Genomic DNA, 22,593 nt, shown 5'->3' with positions numbered 1-22,593 from the left:
GGGTATGGAAATGCTGTCACAAATAATCCAAAAATAGTGAGTAAATAATTAAAAAATCATTCAATTTTATTTTGGAATTCATAATTATGGAGTCATTCCAGTGACCCTATATACTTGAGTGAGTATGGAGAGAGAAAATATTTTAGCTGTTGTTTTACTCGATCAAATATTATGTCAAGTATATGGTCCATCATCTGAGTTGATCATAGAATCATAGTGCAGCAGAATGTTGGAGAAAACAAGGATCTTTGATATCTTCTAATGCAATCCTTTCATTTTACATTTGAGGAAAAATAAAGCCAAGAAGAAGTGACATGCCCCATACTGCAGGGCAAGAACAATTATATGTTGCCTTCTCTCTGAGATTTCCTTCTGCTTCCATTTATATTGCATGCATATAGTTATTTGCTGGTTACATACCCCATTAGGATTATGAATTTTGCCTTTCTTTGTATCCTAGTGCTTAGTTAGCATAATGTTTACACTTGGTAAACAATAAATGTATGTTGATTAGACTTGACTTAACCTGACTTTCAAGGCTGTGTCCTTTTCCTGTCCTAAACTGTTAGTCTAATTACTGTGAAAGTACAGCCTCTGTCTCTAACTCCTGCTACCTCTGAAGACTGACCTAAAGTGATTTGTCTTCTTTTAACTTTTATAACGCAAAATAACAGCAAGTGGATAACAAAAAAAGAGTAAAAGACATAAAGGATAATATTGAAACTTCTCCATAATTGAGCAAGCAGAATACAATTGACCTGAATACTCTTATTCTTGAGTTAGTGCTAGAAGGGATCTTAAGACATTATTGGGCCCAACTATCTCACTTTACAGATGAGGCAACTCAAGTCCAAAACATTGAATTGACCTGCCCATTTCTCCAAAAAGTGGAATGAGTGGCTTCAGATGCCTCACTGGTTATAGCTTTGCCCTCATTCAAACAAACACACACTACTTATTAAGGATGTTATAGGAGGAATTACTTTATATGTAAGAGTTGAAGTGATGAACTAATTGAGACATTATATGATCCAAGGTTCCATAGTTATTATGTGGCCATGCCAGGATTCTTTCCTGTTTCAGTATATTTCTGCTATACTATAATACCAATATACTAAAGAATTTCAGGAAGCCACACTATTTAATTTCATATTCTTTATTCAAATGCCACCCATCATTCTAAGTGACAATACATCCATTCAAATTATTCATGCTACACTGGGTCCTGAAGGACAGTGAAAATTTATTCCTGTATTTTGAACAAACTAAAAACCAAGGATTAATAATTCATCAGGAGGGAACTCCAGGGTAAGCCTTCAAAAAAAATTAAATAAGTAATTCCAGTTAACGAAAAAGCATAGAAAAAACAACAGTGCCCCCCCCCATAAAATAAGATTCTTAAAGACCAAAATAGCTCCAAAAAGCAGCATGGGTCACACTGGAACCATGCAGTATTAGTTCAATATTGTGGACAATAAAGTTATATAAATATATAAATGTATATATATATATATATATATATATATATATATATATATATATATATATTCTATCACTGGCACTATCATAGTAATCTTTCAGAACTTTCTGTTTAAAAAGGCTCTAGTTGAAACTGTGAGATTTATGTTGCTTTAAATTTTGGTCAGTTCAGGATGGAAAAAACCTTAGTTCATTGGGATCAAATCTTTCAATTTAGAGAGAGAAAACTGAGAATAGAAACTTAAAGATACTTGCCAAGGTCAAATTGATAATGGTAGAGACAAAACTAAAACTAAGGTCAATAGAACCTTATGTTTTATAAGATTTCAACAAAAATGGACTGAATTAAATATTGGTCTTGATGCTTTGAAATAAAAACCTATTTTTCAATCAAGAGATCCCAGGAAACAATTTGAAGCAATTTTGATTATTTTAAGCAGATAAAAAAGATGGACAAGTTTAACAGTTTCTGACAACACATCTTTGCTCATCTATAAATTTTAATCTACTTTGTGAATCAACTGTGTATCAATATATCACTTGAATATAGTCATACCATATGTCCCCAAAAGATCATTAAAATTCAACAATCAAATCATTAATATAAATGCAATTCATTTATTAAAAATAACTTACTAAAAAAAACCATGGCAAAACATAAAACAGACTATTAAAAGGTTTAACTAGGAATGCATGATAAGACACCTGAAAAATATTCTCATTCATTTACACAATAAAAATTCTTTATCATTTTTAAGAATAAAATCATTCTATAACTCTTAAAGAACTTCTATTTACATATTGTCTTTCTCCAAAAATATAAAGTAATTTATTGAATACATTATCCAATGAATTCTCTCAAAATTCCAGTTAGGTTAGGATACTAGTATTAGTAAAGGGAAACAAAACTCAGAAAAGGTTAAGGAGGTTATAAAGGTAGTTAAAGTCTAAAATCACATTAACAAAGAGGAGAAGGAATAAAGAAAAGAATCTATGTCTCTTTATGACCATTCTAGAACAACATTAATTAAATTTATGGCCAAAATATTTTAAATTCAACATGCATAATCAGAAGCATAGAATGTTTGATGTGGAAGGTTCTTATAATCATAAAACTAAATGGCAACTTAGAAATAATTGAGTCTACAAATGTCATGACCCATGGTTCAAACCAGATTAAAATGTAATTGGGAAATATGTTTTTAAAAGAAATAAAAATATAATACAATACAGATAATATTAATTTTAAGTTTTCAAAGTCAACATGCTGCCCTCAAGGATCTGTTTCTATTCAAATTTGACACCACTCCCTTACTTTATAGAAGTTTTTTTTTAAAAAAAGTCCTAATGAAGCTACTGTCCAAAGTTGCAGAGTTATTCAATAGGTAAGACCCCAACTCTCCTGGGGTTCATTAATTCATTGGGTTAAATGTAAATTTTGAGTTCTACAAGCCAACATTCAATAAACATTCTGTTTTCTCTGTCTGCTTCAAAATAAATCACTTTCTAGCTATAAGGAATCTGATCTTTAAACTCTCCTTGTGAAATGTAGGTTGGCTTAGAAAATAGGTATAAGAATGTCAACAGAATATATTTTTTTAAATGGTGGAATGGAGAATATCATAAAAAAGTTTCATTTGTAAATAGACTTTAGAAAGATGTGATTCATAAATATGAACAAAAAAACAGTCTCTATTACACTCCTTCCCACCCCACCACCAAATAGTAAAGGCATTTGACTCTTTCATTCATCTAAATTCATTGTAATAATCATGATTGTTGCTTACCATGTTGACCATGCTGTAGTAATGGAATGAGCTCCAGCAGAGTCACCAAAGTCACGTAAAGGCCTTGATAGTCCAATGAAGGGTAATCTGATAATTGAGCATCACGACTTTGCTGGCCACGTTCAGATGGAGCATCTCGCAGGACGCTGTAAAGGAGGGAGCGAGTAACAGTAGGGTTGATGGAACTGACCTGTGGTCTTAGAGATGGGGTGAGTGGGAATGGCACAGGAAAAAGACACATGGTCATGGGCACTGTCAAATTGGAGGCATCTTGGCTTTCCTTCTTCCCTGTGCGGGACAAAATGCTGTTGGGGGGACAAAGAAAAAATAGAGACAACAAAGACACAAAGAACAGCACATTACATTGAAATGACACTATAAAACAAATAATAAAACACCAGATATTGCCCCACATAAGATGCAATTGCTACAAAGGCAGTGTCTACAAATCTAGTAACCGGCCATATACTTCATGCTTAGAGGTAACTAAGAAATTAAGGTTGGACTTGGCAATAATTTGCATTGCATCTCATGTGTTATCTGGTTAATAAGGAGCAAAAATATAAAAATGCATGTTTCATGTTTCAGTGCCAGACCCATGTTTTACAGTTCAGCAATTTGGTGAAGGGGTGGTTTTCTCAAAAAAGAAAAAGACTGTTAGATTGGCAAGGGTTTTGTTTGACAATTCAAAGGCACATTGAAAGGGCATTTTCTGCATGACTATCTAAATCGAGAATTACAACATGCAAAATATAGGTATGGCACTTCCAGAAACATGTTTTAGCAAAGAATAAACATGTGCGTTTGTTAAGAAAGTCTTAAAAATCACATGTTTATTTCATCAAAATAATGTCTGTATGTATTTTATGATACTGTTTCATGACATTCTGTCAGTATCATTTGAGATAATGAGTTTAAACAGGCACATGGATTTAGAAATAATATATATTTCTAAAATGCTTAACTAAGCTACATTTGGAAAAGCTATAAAATAATATATAGTTGATGGTCTGTAGCATATGTTTGTGAGCTAATGATAATGGTTGTTTATGTGTGTGTTTAAATTTTGCATGTTGGGGGTAGGAAACATCTTCTCTTATGAATACAAACACTGCTTTGTTAAATATTTACCTTCAAAATTCTAAGGGTTAAGCAAGCAACACCTGTTATATAGCTGCACATCATACAGTATGCTCCCATTCGTTACTGATGCTACTTACGGTATTATTCAACAAAACTCACTATAAATTAGAGGAAAGATAATTTAGAAAATTAAAAAGTTTAGAGGGAATAAAATCAATAACTAAAAATAAATTCGCTTGCTTTTAGCTTGGACATTTTAAAAGACATTTTTAGCAAAATTACTGCAGCTAAAAAGTTAATTTTTTAAAAGAAAAAGAAGAAATTGCTGCTTAAAAAACTTTGGGGGTTTTCTTAGGATTTTATTTGCTTACAAAGTAGATTATACTATTTATCAGAAGAAGAGACATAAATAGGCAGTATAATTATAATAATAGTAGTTGTATATTTTGCACTTATACAGCGCAGTTCTATGGTAAGCATATAAGCTTAACAAATATGAAAGTAGAAAGCACTTATTTTTATCTAAGTTTCAATATATAAAATCAACTTAATCTACACTTATTCTATAGTCATTACACAGAACTAAATTTCTTAGTGATTGGTTGTTACATGTACAAATGGACAGTTCTGTGACAAGTTGGTTAGTATAAGGCATGCTTGCTATGTCAGCTAGGCATTTATTCTTCTTCCCTTTTACTGAAAGATAGGTCACAGTCTACAATAGATGACTACATGGTGTTCCATGTGCCTTATTTACCTCTCAGTTTCCTTTGGCTTCTGTTACCCAATGTCCAGTGCAAAACAATTGATAATAATAGAAAATATTTTCAGAATAGTTACAAAATATTTCTTAGCAATAAATAATCTGAGTGGATGTGGTTTGTTTTTAAGTTATCTGAGTGCTGAATTCTTGATGTGTTGGGTTTTTTTTTTAATTTGATTGACTTTGATTGCTATGCCTAACAGTTCACAATGAAAACTGTGCCAGTATTAAAATTCCTCTCACATCTGTCCATCTAGATCTTTTGGGGGTGGCATCAAATTATCCACCAGTCTTTGAACTCTCTTGCAACAACAGATCTCTATTGAAAATATCACCTTTAAATGTACTCTTGAAAAGGCCAGCCCTCAGAAAATCAGGTCTCATCCTGTAGGATTCTATCTGGGCCAAGGCCATAACCACACTGGAGCATTAAAAGGAAATACCCCTTCCAGGGCTACTGGGCCCCAGTTGGAGTTTGCACTTATCCCCTAATTATGTTTTATAGGCTACAAAATTATTTCAAAAGTCCTATTAATTCAACATTTTGCGCATAAATCTGCATCCCACTGATAATGCCCATACATCACACAGGAGTAGAGTCAGATAAATCATTTCCCAAAATTCAGGGAATTATCAATATATCTCCAAATTACTGACTTTTGGATAGGATTCTTTTAGAAGTGGTACAAACAAATAAGCACTTCTCATCTCAGGTAAAATTAATCCAATATAATGAAATAAAGCAATCCCTTAAGTAAAGCCCTGTACCCCAATCAAACTTTTCTTGGAAGGGGAAAAATACTATGATGTTTTGTTTTGTTTTTCAAATAAGTACTCTTATGCTACCTAAAACATGAGAATAAGAAAACCTTTTCTCAAGAAATGTTTAATCAGTTTAGTTAAAATATCACAAGCCAAATTCCACTTTCTGAATTTCACTTTGCTATTTTTACCACCCTATGTGTGACACTTTCACTAACAGCTGCACACATGAAGGGCAGGAAGGATGTCAGCATAAACATCTGGGCTACAAATCTGAAAATAAAGCTGCCCCCTCACTGCCTTTAGATTCAATTCTCAGGTGAGGGTAGGAAGAAAAGGCTGATAATGAGTAATCCATGAAACCAATTTTTAATTACTATTTATGTATTAATGTAAGGAAATGTTTTCACTTGTGAAGAAACTTAAGGAAGAGCTAATGAATAAATGTGTAATGCATCATTTATGGTGATTTTATGATGTTTTGTGAAGTTTTTTCAAAAATAAAAGTATTTTTCCCAACCAAATGGTACAATTAGGGAATGACAAAACCATTTCCCCTATCTGCAATTCTTGCTAATAGATATACACTAGACATTAAATCACAAAAAAAGCTAGGAATGCCCTGCTCAGAAGAGTTAAATTTAGCAGCCAAATTTTCACCCTTCCTTTTCAATCCATAAGAGATTCTCCTTTCATAGCACTCAAAATTAGAATATATTTGAGCTAGAAGGGATCTTAGACACTATCTAGGCCAACTCTCCTTATTTTGCAAATGAGGAAACTAGGCCCCCAAAAGGAAATGACTTACCCAAGGCCCACAGCTCCTTAATGGAAGAGCTGATGTTAAAAATCAGGTCTTGGGACTCCTAAGGCAATGTTTTTTCCCACACACTATGTTAGGTCCCTTCCATTGTCATAAAAATTCTGCGCTAAGAGAGAAGCTCTTGAAGGAGTGTTGGGGAAGATGAGAATTTGCCTTTACATTACATATTCATAGCAAAGAAAATTAATTTGTCCAAAGTTTCCCATAAGTTTACAAGTTTGACATCTGAATTCTTTCTGAACAGTGAATAGAATTTCCTTGATTAATCTAGATTATGGGGCTAAATTACTGAAATGTATACATATTAACCCATCAATCTCCTTCTCTTCACCATATTTATTGGTTACAATTGAGATTTCTGGGCTGAGAATGGAATCCACTTTTTAAATTATTAAACTCTCTAAAAAGTAACAATCAGTTGAAGCTTGATTTAATTAAAAATGATAATAAAATAAAACAACTTTACATGTTGTGCCTAAATGGCACTAAAGCAAAGATTGTTACTAAGGAAATCTAAGAGTTTTCAACTTTGAGAAAGGCTTGGAAACGTTAAAATTTCAAATTGGGGAAAGGGCAAGCTCATTTAAAGAGAACCTAGATGTGGGGGGTGAGGGGATGGTTATGGCATGTTTTTAATATGAAATAAAATTATAAGCTCCTCAAGGAGGAGAGGGATAAGATGATATATCCCAGATAATGTCCAGCATAGGGCTATGCACAGAGTAAGGCAATGGATAAGGTTGTTGGATTGAATAGAAATGTACTATGGATTGAGTTAACATATATCTTCTCAATTTCTTTTCCATGAGTTTGGTAACATTTTGATGTTTGCTTTCTTGGATTTTCTTCTGATGTCCTATTTTGATGCCTCATCATGGTGCACAGGAAGCCCTGGGTTCTTCACAAATATGCTAGCAGAAACACAAACTTGAAAGGCACTACCAAGTTGGGAGAATTTTGAGAGGGGGGGGGGGCTTGGTGATGGATTGTGTGTCTGTAAATTGAGGGTCAAACTAGCTAAGTTCAAAAAGGCTTAACACAGTGTTGGCAGAAATTAGTAAACTTTTTGACCCTCATAACTCATAAAGATCATCTATTAAAGCAGGATTCTTAACCTGGGGTCTGTGAACTTGGTAAGGGTTTCATTTTTATATTTTGATCATTGTATTTCAATATAATTGGTGTCATTTGAAATTCTTTGAATTTTATTTTATGGATTTAAAAAGTATTCTAAAAAGGAATCCATAGGCTTCAGCTATCAAAAGTGTATCATACAAAAATAATCTATTGCTAATTCACTATATTAAGGCAAGAAAGAATTAAAATCTAGAGGGACTGCCACACTGGTGAAACTGATTCTTTGGAAATATTGAAGACTCCTTTCCTAATATGATTTTGATAAGTGAAGTTTAGCATCTCTGTTTCAATCTTTAGACATCTATGCAAAACTTTCACTGAAATCAAAGGAAAATGACTACAAGTCTTTCAATGGTGTCATTCTTAACTGTAGCTTTGGCTAAAATGAAACTTACCTTGTGTACTTTCATAATCTGGGATTAAGGGAAATGATCAAAGTTTCCCTTTGAAAACTCTGATCTCAAAGGTACTATGTCTATGCTGTTCAAGATAATATGGTAGAGTTCTTTGTCTTGAAAAATTTTCACTTTGCAATCTCTTATAATAATAGATATTGGACAGGATTAAGTCATTAGAAGGGGCAATAAAAGATCATTTCACTTTAGCAGCTAATTTACAGAAGGGTGTGCAAGTGTAATGGCCATAATCACAGACCATAGAAGAACTTAAGGAGTAAAAGGACACAATCTATTTCTTGGGTCAATATCTGAAGATTTTACAATTTAGTGTTGTCTGCTTATATTCTTCTGGTAACCTCTTCAAGAACCATACTGATGATTATGGATTTGGAGATTTAAGGTAGTTCAGAGATCATCAGAACCCCTCCTTTTACAGAAGAGGAGACAGAGGCCCAGAGAGGGGAAATAATTTGTCCAAGTAGCAGAGCCTGAATTCAAATTCAGGTCCTCAGAATATAAAATGTATACCCTTTCCACTATACCAATGGTGTTAAACTCAAATAGAAAGGGAGGTGGGCCAGTAAACTGTACATAAGAAGCCCTGCAGCCACATCTTCACTTAGAAAATTAAACTATTAACGTTATTTATATTTCATGTATTTTTGTTTATTTTGTTAATTATTTCCCAATTACATTTTAATCTCATTCAGGGAACCCTTGGGAATGCTACAGACTCATGTGGTCCTCAAGTTTGACACCTATTTGACACGTTTGACACTTCTGCTCTCCACCACAGGTGTTCCTACCATAAGGCATCAGAGTAGGAACATTAGTGACCCAAATAGTAAATTGAATGTTTTGAGCTATCATGGTCCATTTGCCTGCCTGGCTACCTTGATGATTTCCATGAAGCAGATGAACCTTGACCTTCTGCTTAATCTTTTTTCACCTTATCATAAGAGCAGGCAATGAAAAATGGGACCTAAACTTCTATTTACTTTTTCCTTGCCCCTTGAAGATTTTTAAATAAATAATTTTAAAATACTTTAATTAAATTAAGTACACTACTGATATACAAAATTCATCATGGCATTATTGCTCTTCATTCAGGAGGAAGGAAATTCTAATAATATACTAAAGTCTGACTAAGTATTAACAATATAGGAAATTGTCTTAACACCAAAGTGTTATCTAATCTTAAGTTAAAACAATGTCCATTCTCAATTTAGTCCAACCATCTATTGGCTTAAAGCTCATAACCCCTAGCAAATCAGGCAATAGCCATACAAGCCATCATTTTAAATTGATGTCTATGGTCTGACATTTTCTATTTTAGAGAAATTGAGTCCCGACTCTTCTGGCAGAGCAGTGAAAACTTTAATGTCCATTAAAACCTTTAGTTCAATCAAACATTAGGTCCTAATAAATTCCAAAATACTGCCTAATACTCCTTAGAAGAAGAAGATAATTTAAAGCTTACCTTAACAAGGTCTGAGAAAAGTACTTCAGGGTGTTTGCGATGTCAGTCCCCGAAGGTACAGGATAAATGTTGTGAAGAACCCGGTTATGATATTCCTGCAAGTGGCGGATCTTGGAAGCAACTAGAGCAAAACAAAACAAGACAAGAAGAATCTTGTAGCATGTATTTTTCCTAAGAGTTTCATTTTGTTTTAGTCATCTTTCACAAGTTTGACTTTAATTACAACTTTGAGGAAATCATGTTATTTCTCTACAGAATCTCTTGTTAAAATCTATAATAGAAACAATAATAAATGTTTCAATAACTTATGGATGCTTGTGGCCAATACACCAGTAACATTTTTTTTTAGTTTTTGCAAGGCAGTGGGGTTAAGTGGCTTGCCCAAGGCCACACAGTTAGAAAATTATTAAGTGTCTGAGGCCAGATTTGAACTCAGGTCCTCCTTAATCTAGGGCCAGTGCTCTATCCACTGCACCACCTAGCTGCCCCTCCAATAACATATTTTACAGAAATTCCAAATTATTCACCTTTTATTTTGTTCCTCTAATAAGCCACTTATAATAATAGAAATAGCCTAAATTTCTATAATACATTGCAGTTTGTAAAGATGTAGTAATCCTGTGAATTAGATACTAAAAGTATTATTGTTCCATTTTATAGATGAAAAAACTGAGGCTCAAGAAAGTGAAGGAACTCTTGAATATAGTTCCTCCTTAGTTCATTATTGGCAAAGCAAGAGCAGAATAAAACCAATAACCTTTCTACTCTCAGAACATACTGTGGCTGTGGTTCCTTTACATGCCAATCAACTAAAATTGAAAATGAGAACTGAAAACTCTTTCAGATTAATGCCTAGGAACATTCTTCAGAAACAGGGTATTGTGCACTGGCATCAATTGAAAAGACAAATGCCTATCTTATAACCAGAAAATTTTTACTTCAACAACATATAATGATAATGTACTTGGCACATAGCCACACTGTTAAATTATGTTTAAAGGCAATTAATCTGAGCCATACAAGTGAAATAATAAACTAGTGACTGCAGTAATTTTAAAAATGAATCTCTCATTTTCTTTAAGGAACTTTATATCTAATACCTTTCTGGGCTTGGCTGCATAGATTTTCTAAGCACTCTGAAAACTGGGGCTTGGTTAGGACCTCCATTGCCCTAGACCTACCTGAAGTCACCAACATTGTCCATACTCCTGACCTGACTGTTTGACCTGGCTGTAGTGACTGGACCAGACATATCCCAGGGAGCCTTGATGGTCAACTTCTCTTTGGTATCCTCTTCCACAGAACTCAATTAGTGTCCATTTGTCCTTCTCAGTCCTATGTCTTTGAGGCTACTGAGAGAGACCATTAGGTGGTATGACTGTCACTATCAGTGGTCAACATTTGGCATTTCTTTAGTATCAAATCCAGGAGAAACAAAGTCCTGCTGATTATTCCTAATAGTGAATGAAAATTAGCTTCTAAATGAATTCTATTCACAATGACTCAAGCAATCCAGAAAAGAACAAGATATTGTGTTAGGCAAGGGAATAGGATTTTAGGCCTGTAGACATCATTAAAGAAATCACTTTATCCAATACCCTTATTTTTGGAAGGAAAAATAAAGCCTAGACAGAAGAATGACTTGCCTGAGTTTACACTGCTAGTGAATGGTACAGACAGGTCTAGAACAGAGTTCCAATCCAGAGCTCTCTTCACTAACCTCACATTCTTATTGAAATTTAATGGATGTAGAAATGATAGATTTTTACTCAATAGCACCCAGGAAGTAGCAATTTCTGACTGCTTCTGAGTTCTGAGGGAGAAAAAAAATTAGATATATTTTCCTTCCTCTACTTAGATTATTTGACTTATGTCTTTGGGAGAATCTTCATAAAAAAGTAATCAAAGGCTGGCATTCATAAAATCTTGGTTTTGTACATAACCTCTGTCCTGTGGAAAGCAGATAAATTTACTTCTGATATTATATTTATCTTTAAAGATATTTTACTTAAAAGTTGTTTGGTTTTCCCCAAAAGAATTATACAAAATTTTCTTTTAAAAAAAGGCTAAATTATATCCTCCATAAAAATCATAGGACATCAGAGCTGGAAAAGATATTACAGTAATAGCATATTAGAACAAAGATGACAAGAGTTGAAAAAGGGATTAGACATAGAATATTAATGCTGGCAGGTACCTTATGAAACAGAACATAGATAAAAATCATTGATTTTGAGTTGGACAGGACCATAAAAATCATCTAGTACAATTCTTTAATTTTGTAGGTGAAAAAACAGCTCTGAGAACAGAAACAATTTTTCCCAAAAATCACATAGCTGGTTAGTATGTCAGAGTTAGCATCCAACTCCCTGTCCTCAAATCTTCAAATCCAGGACTCTTTCAATGATATCATACTAAACAAAACATTCAAGCTGGAAGGGACCTTTTGTTACTGTTGTTCAGTTGTATTCAGCCATGTCCATCTCTTTGCTTTGTGAACTCATTTGAATTTTACTTGGCAAAGATACTGGAGTGGTTTGCAATTTCCTACTCCAGTTCATTTTAAGATGAGTAAACTGAGGCAAACAAGCTTAAATGACCTACTTGAAGTCATTTTGTAGTAATGTCATTAATCAGTGAATCAATCAACAAGCACTTATTAAATAGCTCTTACATGCCAGTCTAGGTCTTGTGGATTCAAAGATTTCAAAAATAGCTTACATCCTATCCTGTCCTCAAAGAGCCTTTATTCTATCCTGTCCTCAGAGAGCTTACATTCTATCAGAAGAATCATATACATATAAGTAAATACAATCTGAATTGAAAATAAATACAAGGTATTGTAAAAGATCAGCACTAGCAGCAGAAGGATCAGGAAAGATGTCAAGAGAAGTTGGCACTTGAGCAGAGTTTTGTGGAATCTAGAGATTCTAATGACAGAGAAGATATGTATCCCAAGGCATGGAGATGAAAAAATGGAATGCTTTGTGTGAAGAAGATCAACTATTATCACCAAAGTATAGCATGAAGTTGCTGATTGTTCACTTATATGAAAACTAGCTCTTTTTTTTAAAATGGTTTCACCTAACAATATGAGATAATTTATTATAAGCAATTGATAACATTATGCAGAATATTCCTGACTCTGTTTATGAAAGGGAAAGAATCAAGGTGGAATCCAGGAGAAAAACTGGGAAAGTGGAGATGAAGACTAATAAGCGTCGGGTCACAAACCAAAAGAGAAGGAATGTTCTTCCAGTCCTTTAGGCTATAGCTGATAAAAGGGAGATTTTCAGTGCACATCCTTCTCATATCACCTTGTATTTTATTAAACCATATGAAACCAAAGTGTGTCCTTGGACTCACTGCCCCATAAGGTTCATGATAGAGAATTCATGGAAAAACTGCATGTACTTTTGTAGGTAAAAAATAAATAAATAGAAGAAATGTTGCCTTTGCTGGAAACTAGAAGCAGACTCTCTTGAAAAAAGATAATGCATTTTACACATGATATTTCAAAAGCAACATTTTTAAAAGACTATGAACACAAATATTCACCTTTTTGCTATTTGTTCTATTCCCCAATTTTCTTTTCCTTGACATTTTTCCTTTTGGCATATTAATGATTTCAAAAATCAGGTTTCTTTAACCTTTTACTATCATTATGTTTTTCATAATATATTTAATATTAGACCTTTTCCATACTGCTTCTATTCCTTATACCACAGTTGTCAATTATTCCATTCTTGTCCTTATCCTTTTATTTAGTTCAAATTACCTTTCTTTATAGTGTCATACATGCTTTATATAGGGAGGTATGGAGGCTAGAATTCTAGGTATATTATTCAAATTCCACCTCTGAAAGTTACTAATTGCATTATCCTAGTCATTTTCCTTTACCTTTTATGTGTCTTAGATAGTTCCCTGAGTTTTATCTACTAAGTCATAGGCCACTGCCATCAGCATTGGTGAAAGGACTTCCCAATGTGTTCCTTATTTTGACAAAAACCACAGGTCTTTCCCATATTCATGTTATCCTTCCTTAATTTATTAATCAAGTACTTAATGAACACCAGCATATAATAGTATACAGTTGCTCAATTAGATGCCTAGTGAATGAGAGTAATTTAAAACAAGATTGAAAATGCAGTTTATAGTCAAGTTGTAAAGGGTCCTAAATGCTAAGCTAAGGAATTTATATTCTCTTTTAAAGGCAACAGTGATTCCCTGAAGTTTTTGAGCAAAAAAAGTTTAGACATAATCAGACTTATATCTTAGGAAATTTTTTTAGCAGTTACATGAAGAATATATTGGAAAGAGCAAGTCTAGAAGTCCAAAAACAATTTAAAATTATATTACAATAACTGAGGTGAATGTGAAGCTCTAAAGTCAGGTTGTATATTGTACACTGGGTTAAGGGGAAAGATATGAAAGACAATGTATAGACAAAAACTTACAAGGCCTGACTGGATATGAAAAGCGGGGAGGGAAAAGTTAAAGATGAACCTGACATTACAAATCTATTTGACTAGAAACCTCAACAGAAACTGGAAGATTTGAAAGGACAGATTAAATAAAAGGAGAAATAATGAGTTCATTTTGAAAATGTCAAGTTTGAGGTATAAGTAGCACATCCTAGTAGAAATGTCTAGCAAGTAAATGGAATTTAGGAGAAAGACTAAGGCTGGACATATAGATTTGGGAAACACCTGGACCTCATTTACCTTGTGAGAAGCTTTGATTATGTGGTTTTTAAGGTCTCTTCCAGTTCTATATCTATGACCCTATGAACAGATGACCACTGAAGTCATGAGAGTAAATGAGGTTATTGAGAAAACTAAGAAAGATAAAAGAATATGAGGGTCTCAGGGGCACCCACAATTATGGAATAAAAATAGAAGATGGATAATAAAAAGAGACTGAGGAGTAATCAAACAGGTGAAAGGCTCAGAGAACCAGGAAAAAGCAGTATCACAGACCTAAGGATATCCAATGTGGTCCATGTGTTCAGAATCTATAAAAAAGTCAAGGAGATTGAAAATGAAAAAGGTTACTGGAATCCATGATTGAAGGATCATTGCTTAAAGAGAATAGTTTCAATAAAGTGGTACAAAGGATTGAGGGGGAAGTGAGTAGTGACCCATCAAGGTAGTCAGTAAAACAATCTTTCTAAATATTTGACAGGAAAAGAAAGGAGAGAAATAGGGTTATAAATTGAAGAGATTATAAAGTCAATTTAAGGTGGTGTTCTTAAGGATAGAGAGACCTGAATTTATTTCAATACTTGAGGAAAAGTTCAAAGATAAAAGAGCAAAATGAAGAGTTACTGAAAGGGCAAACTCCTGAAGAAGACAAGAATAGAGGATTGCAATAGGGCAAAACTAGAGGCATTACTCAATCTTGGCAAGGAGAAAAATTTCCCCACTTTTTCAGACTGGAGCAAAAGAGATGATTGAAGATGTAAATAGAAGTAAGGGAAGAAAGGGGAATTAAAAAGGATGTTACTGATTTTCTCAACTAAGTAGCAGGCATGGCCATCTGAGAAAGAAGAATTGGGAAAGTCATTGGCAACTTTAGGAGATATATTCAAAATAGATGAATGTTACAATGGAGACAATCAAAAATGAATAAAAGGCATATCATGCATTATTGAGGGCTCAGTTGAGATTATATAACAAGAATTTATAGTCAAATTAATTGGCACAATGATGCAATTTCCTTCAGTAGCTTTGTTTCAAGGGCAGAGAAAGCACATAGTAGGGGTGACCAAAAGTTGAAGGTATGAATGGTAGAAGGATATGGGACAAGATATAGGTCTGATTGTGTCTAAACATTTTTGCTCAAAAACTCCAGGAATCACTGTTGCCTTTAAAATAGAATTCAAGAGAGGAAGAGTTAAACTGTTAATTACTGGGTCAAGACTATGAAGAAGAGAAGAATGATTTATATAGCACTATAAGCTTTTCATAGCACTTTACATATGTTAACTTATTTGAGCCCTTATGAGATAGGTGCTATTATTATTCCCATTTTACAGATGAGGAAACAAAGACCCTGAGAGGTTAAGTGATTTATCCAGGATCAAACAGCTATTAAATATTTGGAGCAGGATTCTAACTCAGGTCTTCCTGATTCCTAGTCTTGTGCTCTACCCACTGTGTCACCTTGCTGATTGACTATATAGACAGGAAAATGTATGTGGAGTGGAGGTTGTAGTGAAGAAGTAATTAAGAAGGAATGAGCTAATCAAAGGAGAAGGAAAGACTGTGAGAGGAAGAATTCAAGAAGAGTTCAAGATCACTAAGATGGAACAGTTTAGGTTGATGATAAAATCAAAGGCATTACTACCCTCTTTGGAGTAACTAAAGCAGAGTAAAGAAAGACATTATGGAGAAAATAAATTCAGAAGACAAGGTGATTCCCATAAATTGAGACAGTCAAATCTGAAGGTAAGGTATATATTAGAAAGAAAGAAAATGAAGTAAGTATTAAATTCTCTGAGAAAGAATGAAGGAAAGTGACCTGAAGGTTGCAAGATGACAGGAAAAATAATCTAAACGTGGCCAACTAGACAGATGAAGTACACTTCAAAGGAGGAAAGAGTTTTGGGGGATATTTTTTTAAGGTTTTTTTGCAAGGCAAATGGGGTTAAGTGGCTTGCCCAAGGCCACACAGCTAAGTAATTATTAAGTGTCTGAGATCGGATTTGAATCCAGGTACTCCTGACTCCAAGGCCAGTGCTTTATCCACTATGCCACCTAGCCACCCCCAAAGGAGGAAGGAGTTGCTGAGTGATAGTGACATAAGGAAGGCCTGGAGGTGACAGAAAGGAACAAAGAAGTATGCCTACTTTTTCTGGCCTACTATATTGGGCCTCATGAGAGGAGTGGTAATCACTATAGATAATTACAAATCATTTAAACTCTCTGAGTCTCATATTCTTCATTTATAAAATGCAACTAATAATAACCAAAGTGTTGTGAGAATCAAATAAAATAAGACTAAGATTAATATGTTTTCAAACATTAAAGTTTTATATAAAATGCTCTTCTTAAAAGGACAATAAAGTTTCATATAAAATCTTTTACAATAAAATCTCTGACAAGATTCATCCTCAAGCGGCTAGGTGGTGCTAGGACAGCTAGGTAGTGCAGTGGATAGAGCACTGGCCTTGGAGTCAGGAGTACCTGAGTTCAAATCTGGCCTCAGACACTTAATAATTACCTAGTCAAATCCGGCCTCAGACACTTAATAATTACCTAGCCGTGTGGCCTTGCCTTGAAAAATAAAAAAATAAAAAAAATTCATCCTCATTCATCTTCCACTTTAAAGACTTCCAGTAATAAGAATTCATCCCCTACCAAGGTAGCTCATTCTACTTTTGGTCAGCTCTGATTATTGGGAAGTTTTCCTTACAACAAAACCAACCTATAATTTCTATCCATTTTTCCTAGGAAAAAATTCAAGTCCCAATTTGTTTATTATTCCATTCTTTTTTATATTCCTGCTTTTTCTTTAAGTTGACCTCCAAATATTGTATCTTTTATTTTCTATCCTACCCATACTTTATACAAATCCCTCCCTCATTTTGTCTTTCACCCATTAATGCTCACAAAATTCCAGAGGGGACAAAAAGCAGGAAAGATTTATATATACATTTCACAGAAAGAGAAACTAGAGTACTTAATAATTATTTAATATGCTCAAGGTCATAAAGCTAATCGGTGTCATAACTGAAACTAATACAAAGAACTGGCAGATAGAAGCACTTAATAAAAGACTTTTTCATTCGTTCTTTTAAAAGCCAGTCCAGGGGCAGTTAGGTGGCATAGTGGATAGAGCACTGGCCCTGGAGTCAGGGTGACCTGAGTTCAAATCCAGCCTCAGACACTTAATAATTGCATAGCTATGTGGTCTTGGGCAAGTCACTTAAACCCACTGCCTTAAATAATTTTTTTTAAAGTCAATAAAATGGTTTCTCCACTAAAATAGAATGCAGTAACCTGTTTTCTGGAGAATACAGATTTATGAGATCACACCCACATATTTGGAGAGACCTAATCAGAATTCAAGTTCTGGCTCGCACAGTTGTTAAAGTCTAGCTAGCATCTAGCATCCTAAAAAGTACATTCTATCTACTCAATATGCATCCTATATGTACCTAATTATAGACATTTTGTCTCTCCAATTACAATATAAACTTTTTAAGAAAAGGAATTACTTTCGATTTTCCTTTGTAGCCTTAGCACTTGGCTCAGAACCTAGCACACTGGAAATACTTTTTAAAAATATATAAGAATACTTTTTACTGATTAATTAATGAACTAGACTATTACTTAGTAATTGATATTGACAGCATATTAATCCAGAAAAAAAGTGAGACCCTTAATGAGTATCAGTGCAGGAAAGCCTAAGAAATAAATAAGTTATGAAGTAAATACTTGCTTCCCCTGTATGACCAGTTTTCTCCTCTAATTGAAGCTGAAAACAGGGACTAAGAAAGGTAGAGACACATGCCATATTATTTAAATTTTGACAAATTTCAGCAAAATCAACATTAAGAACCTACTCTGATATGCAAAATACTGTACAAGGAGTTGAAGGACACTTCAATGGATCTGAAACCTCATTGGGTTGGGTACTTGCTCCAACAAATTCATTCCTTTTTATCCTTCAACTTTCATACCAGTCTTCTGATAATTCCTCCACAGGGAATCTACCCACATTGTTGATGGTCTCCTAGATCTCTTGATATACCTCCTAAAGGTCAGATCATTGTCTTTGGGTGATCCAAAATGTTTTTTCTTGAAGGATTGGTACTCTATGATGTATAGCCATACAGTAGCACTAGACCAATATTATTTTTAAAATACGGCCAATTGTTTTTGGATTTCCCATTTCAAACTTAAAAAACTGCCTTTCCTCCAAAACCTTATCCTCTTCCTAACTTTTCTGTTTCTATTGAGAGCATATCACCATCTTTTAAGTCATCTAAATTTGCAACCACTAAATCATTCTTAACTCTTCCTTTTCCCAGTCTCTCACATCCAAGTAGATGCTATGTGTTGCCAATTCAACCTCCAAAATACATCAGAAATCCAGCCACTTCTCTCCAATCATATAGCCACCACCTAATTCAGACTTCCATCACCATCTTTCTGGACTACTACAATAACTTCAGTATTGATTTCCAGTCTGTCATTTCCAATCCATCTTCTGCTAAATTGATATGTCATTCCCCTGAGAAAGAGTTCCAATTATTCTGGAATTCTTCTGTTAGGTCTTTAAAAAAACTTTCACAATTTGATTCCAGCCTAATTTTTCAGTTCTTTTGTATGTCACACTCCTTTATGTTCTCTACACTACAGCCAAACTGACATTTCACCATACGTTACATCCCCTCTCTTTTCTTCTTTGTACAGTCTGTTTCTTATGCCTGGAATACACTCCCTCTTCATATGAACCCTTAATATTCCTACATTCCTTCAAAGTAGAACTCAAATATTTCCTGATCTACTATTCCTCTACTTGCTAATACCTTCCCTCCAGAAATTTTTTTAATTTAATTTTCTATATACATGTCTCCAACATTCAATATAATGGAGGCTCCTTGAGAGCAGAGACTGTTTCATTTTTGTGTTTGTATTTCTCTTCAACAAGGAAGCCCTTTGTGCATATGGAGATCATGCATCAAGGACGACCTCACTGTGCCCAAAGATGATTCTCTAGGAAAAATTTTATAGAAATAGGAAAGTAGACATATTTAATTGATAGATATGGGTATTTTCTTGGTTATATTTTTCCACAATTAGCACCCATATTTTTTCAAGTGCCTGGTTTCTTTCTCTCTTTAAAGTATCTGGAGAATCAAACACTCAACACCCTCAAAACTGTGTTCCTTCCATCATGAGTCATCTATATAGAGATATAGAGATATAGATATGTATGTGATCTAGTCTAATTTCTTTACCCATGTTTATTTTAATATAATTTCTAATTTTTCTTGCAGTGTATTAGGGATTGTCATATTAGAATAAAAATACACCACTGTCATTGATGATAAAAATATTTGTCAGAGAAATATTTCTAGAATTTTGTGTGTTCATTGCCTTCGCATACTTTCATTCTTAAATACCTTTGGGATGATTTGGCTTAACTGGTTCCCTTGGTAGGTTTTCGCTGAACTATCCCCCCCCCCCCCCCCTGTTTCTTGCTGTTTTATGAGGCGATAATGCTCTGAATCTTCCACCATTCTTCTCCAAAGAATTTTACAATGGAGATTATAGTCTAAATTGTGTGTTGCCCTTGGATACCACATCTCTCTGCTTAGCAAAAAGATCAAGTGTTTGTTAATTGAAGCAGTTCTTAGGCTCTTTTAGTCTTCTTGTAGAGCTTGATTTATATCAGTTAAGCTTCCTTGAGAAATGGTGACAAATATATTAATATCTGTTTCATTTCCCATTTATCAGTGTCAAACAACTGGCCTAAAAAGGTCATTTTGGAGTCACTAATTTGGGACAGGTTTTGATCTATGCTTAAACAAAAGACAGCTGATTTGGAAACAATAATCTCACTGGCAACAAATTCTTTCCTGAAGGTCATGGTTATCATTGAGTGATCCAGTCTTTGCCCTAGAACAGGAAATTTAAAAGAATCAAAAAAATTAACATGTATTCCTTTAGCTAAGTAGGAGGTGAGGGGAATATAAATTCAAATGCTATAAGCTGATGACAAGGGAAGAAGAGGTCCAAGTTCCAGGCATCTTTGGCAAGAATAAAGAGCAGACTTTTTGCTTTCTTATCCTCTCCCTCCATTCCATTCCATGTGGAGCACCCATCTCCCACCTATTTTCTTCATATGGGTAAAAAGGTAACTATATGAAATAATACTCAAAAGGTATATGAAAGGCACATGGGGAAGTGGCTTTAAATGCCAGGCCAGGGATATATTCTATAATCTTTTGTCCCAGAGGCAATAGAGAACCATTCATTTTTTTTTGGTATTATGGTTACCTGGTCAGATTCCTGTTTTAGAAATATAAATTTGGCAGTTATGCAAAGAATCAATTGAAGTGTGGTAGAATGTGGAATGTGGAGAGAAAGGAGAATGGAAGCAAGTAAACAAATTAGGAATCTACAGCAATAGTTCAGGTGTGAAATGTTGAGGACATGAACTAGGATAGTGGCAGTGAAAGTGGAGAGAAGGTATTGTATGCAACAGATGTTAGAATCAGACTTAATGACTGATTGAAAATAGTTCTAAAGAAGAAGAAGCAAAATTCAATTATTTCTTTGAAAATACAGACTTTAAAAAAAAAGAAAATACAGACATAAGTGAGTGGAAATATATAGTACCCTCAACTGAAACAGGGAAATTTTGAGGAAAATGGTGATACAATGAGCTAGGTTTTAGAAAAGTTAAATTTGAGGTGCCTACAAGGCATCCCAGTAAAGATGTGTCTAGCAAGCACTTGGTAAAGTAGAACCAAAATTCAGAAGAGAGATTAGGAATAGTAGATCAGGAAATATTTGAGTTCTACTTTGAAGGAATGTAGGAATATTAAGGGTTCATATGAAGAGGGAGTGTATTCCAGGCATAAGAAACAGACTGTACAAAGAAGAAAAGAGAGGGGATGTAACGTATGGTGAAATGTCAGTTTGGCTGTAGTGTAGAGAACATAAAGGAGTGTGACATACAAAAGAACTGAAAAATTAGGCTGGAATCAAATTGTGAAAGTTTTTTTTAAAGACCTAACAGAAGAATTCCAGAATAATTGGAACTCTTTCTCAGGGGAATGACATATCAATTTAGCAGAAGATGGATTGGAAATGACAGACTGGAAATCAATACTGAAGTTATTGTAGTAGTCCAGAAAGATGGTGATGGAAGTCTGAATTAGGTGGTGGCTATATGATTGGAGAGAAGTGGCTGGATTTCTGATGTATTTTGGAGGTTGAATTGGCAACACATAGCATCTACTTGGATGTGAGAGACTGGGAAAAGGAAGAGTTAAGAATGATTTAGTGGTTGCAAATTTAGATGACTTAAAAGATGGTGATATGCTCTCAATAGAAACAGAAAAGTTAGGAAGAGGATAAGGTTTTGGAGGAAAGGCAGTTTTTTAAGTTTGAAATGGGAAATCCAAAAACAATTGGCCGTATTTTAAAAATAATATTGGTCTAGTGCTACTGTATGGCTATACATCATAGAGTACCAATCCTTCAACAAAAAACATTTTGGATCACCCAAAGACAATGATCTGACCTTTAGGAGGTATATCAAGAGATCTAGGAGACCATCAACAATGTGGGTAGATTCCCTGTGGAGGAATTATCAGAAGGAATTATCATATGAACATACACATGATTATATATTTATATTTTATATGCATAGTTTTGTATATACACAGTCATATTTATAAGTGTATATCAACTGTATAGAAATGATAATGGAATCCATGGAAGTTAATGAGGTCTTTGAAAGGACATAATAAAAATAGAATAAAAGGTCCAATACAGTCTTGTCTTTATGCTTAATACATAGGAGGAGGATAAACCTACTGTCAACTCTACACCATAAAGACTTATCAGAGCAAAATTTTGTTAGAAGGGATATAAACACTAAATAATGGTCCTAAGGAACTTTGTCCACCATCCCTTACCCCCACATTCATCCCATTTCCAGATCCACAATTGATACTGCTCTCATTGTTTGGAAAGATTGCTTCATTGAATTACTTCCAGTATAATGCTATGCTATGAGTGAATTGAATACCATATATAGCCTGGTGCTCTCTAAGTAGTTGAAGGAGAATGAGTGGAAGGGGTTTCCCTGTCCTTTCCAGTCCCCAGCAGTTGCCTCAAAAAGTAAAGATTAGAAGC

At 34.2% G+C, this 22,593-nt stretch overlaps 1 protein-coding gene across 17 annotated transcripts in view; it reads right to left on the bottom strand.

Annotated features, from left to right (window-relative positions):
* The window catches only part of UNC79 (unc-79 homolog, NALCN channel complex subunit), a 364,853-nt gene that overhangs the window by 270,218 nt on the left and 72,042 nt on the right, over positions 1-22,593 (bottom strand). For 15 of the 17 annotated variants that reach the window (XM_074235468.1, XM_074235454.1, XM_074235458.1 and 12 more), the window contains exons 2-3: positions 9,713-9,833; positions 3,267-3,571 (exon numbers count right to left, since the gene is read on the bottom strand). In XM_074235468.1, coding sequence (XP_074091569.1) covers positions 3,267-3,513 — 247 coding nt within the window. In that variant the 5' untranslated portion in view covers positions 3,514-3,571; positions 9,713-9,833. Of the gene's footprint in view, positions 1-3,266; positions 3,572-9,712; positions 9,834-10,893; positions 15,330-22,593 lie in introns of those variants that run through there. The other 2 variants (XM_074235455.1, XM_074235463.1) reach the window with 2 other exon arrangements.

This window comes from Macrotis lagotis, chromosome 4 (assembly GCF_037893015.1).
Source record: "Macrotis lagotis isolate mMagLag1 chromosome 4, bilby.v1.9.chrom.fasta, whole genome shotgun sequence".
Classification (NCBI taxonomy): domain Eukaryota; kingdom Metazoa; phylum Chordata; class Mammalia; order Peramelemorphia; family Peramelidae; genus Macrotis; species Macrotis lagotis.
This window is presented reverse-complemented; position numbering and strand designations above follow the sequence as displayed.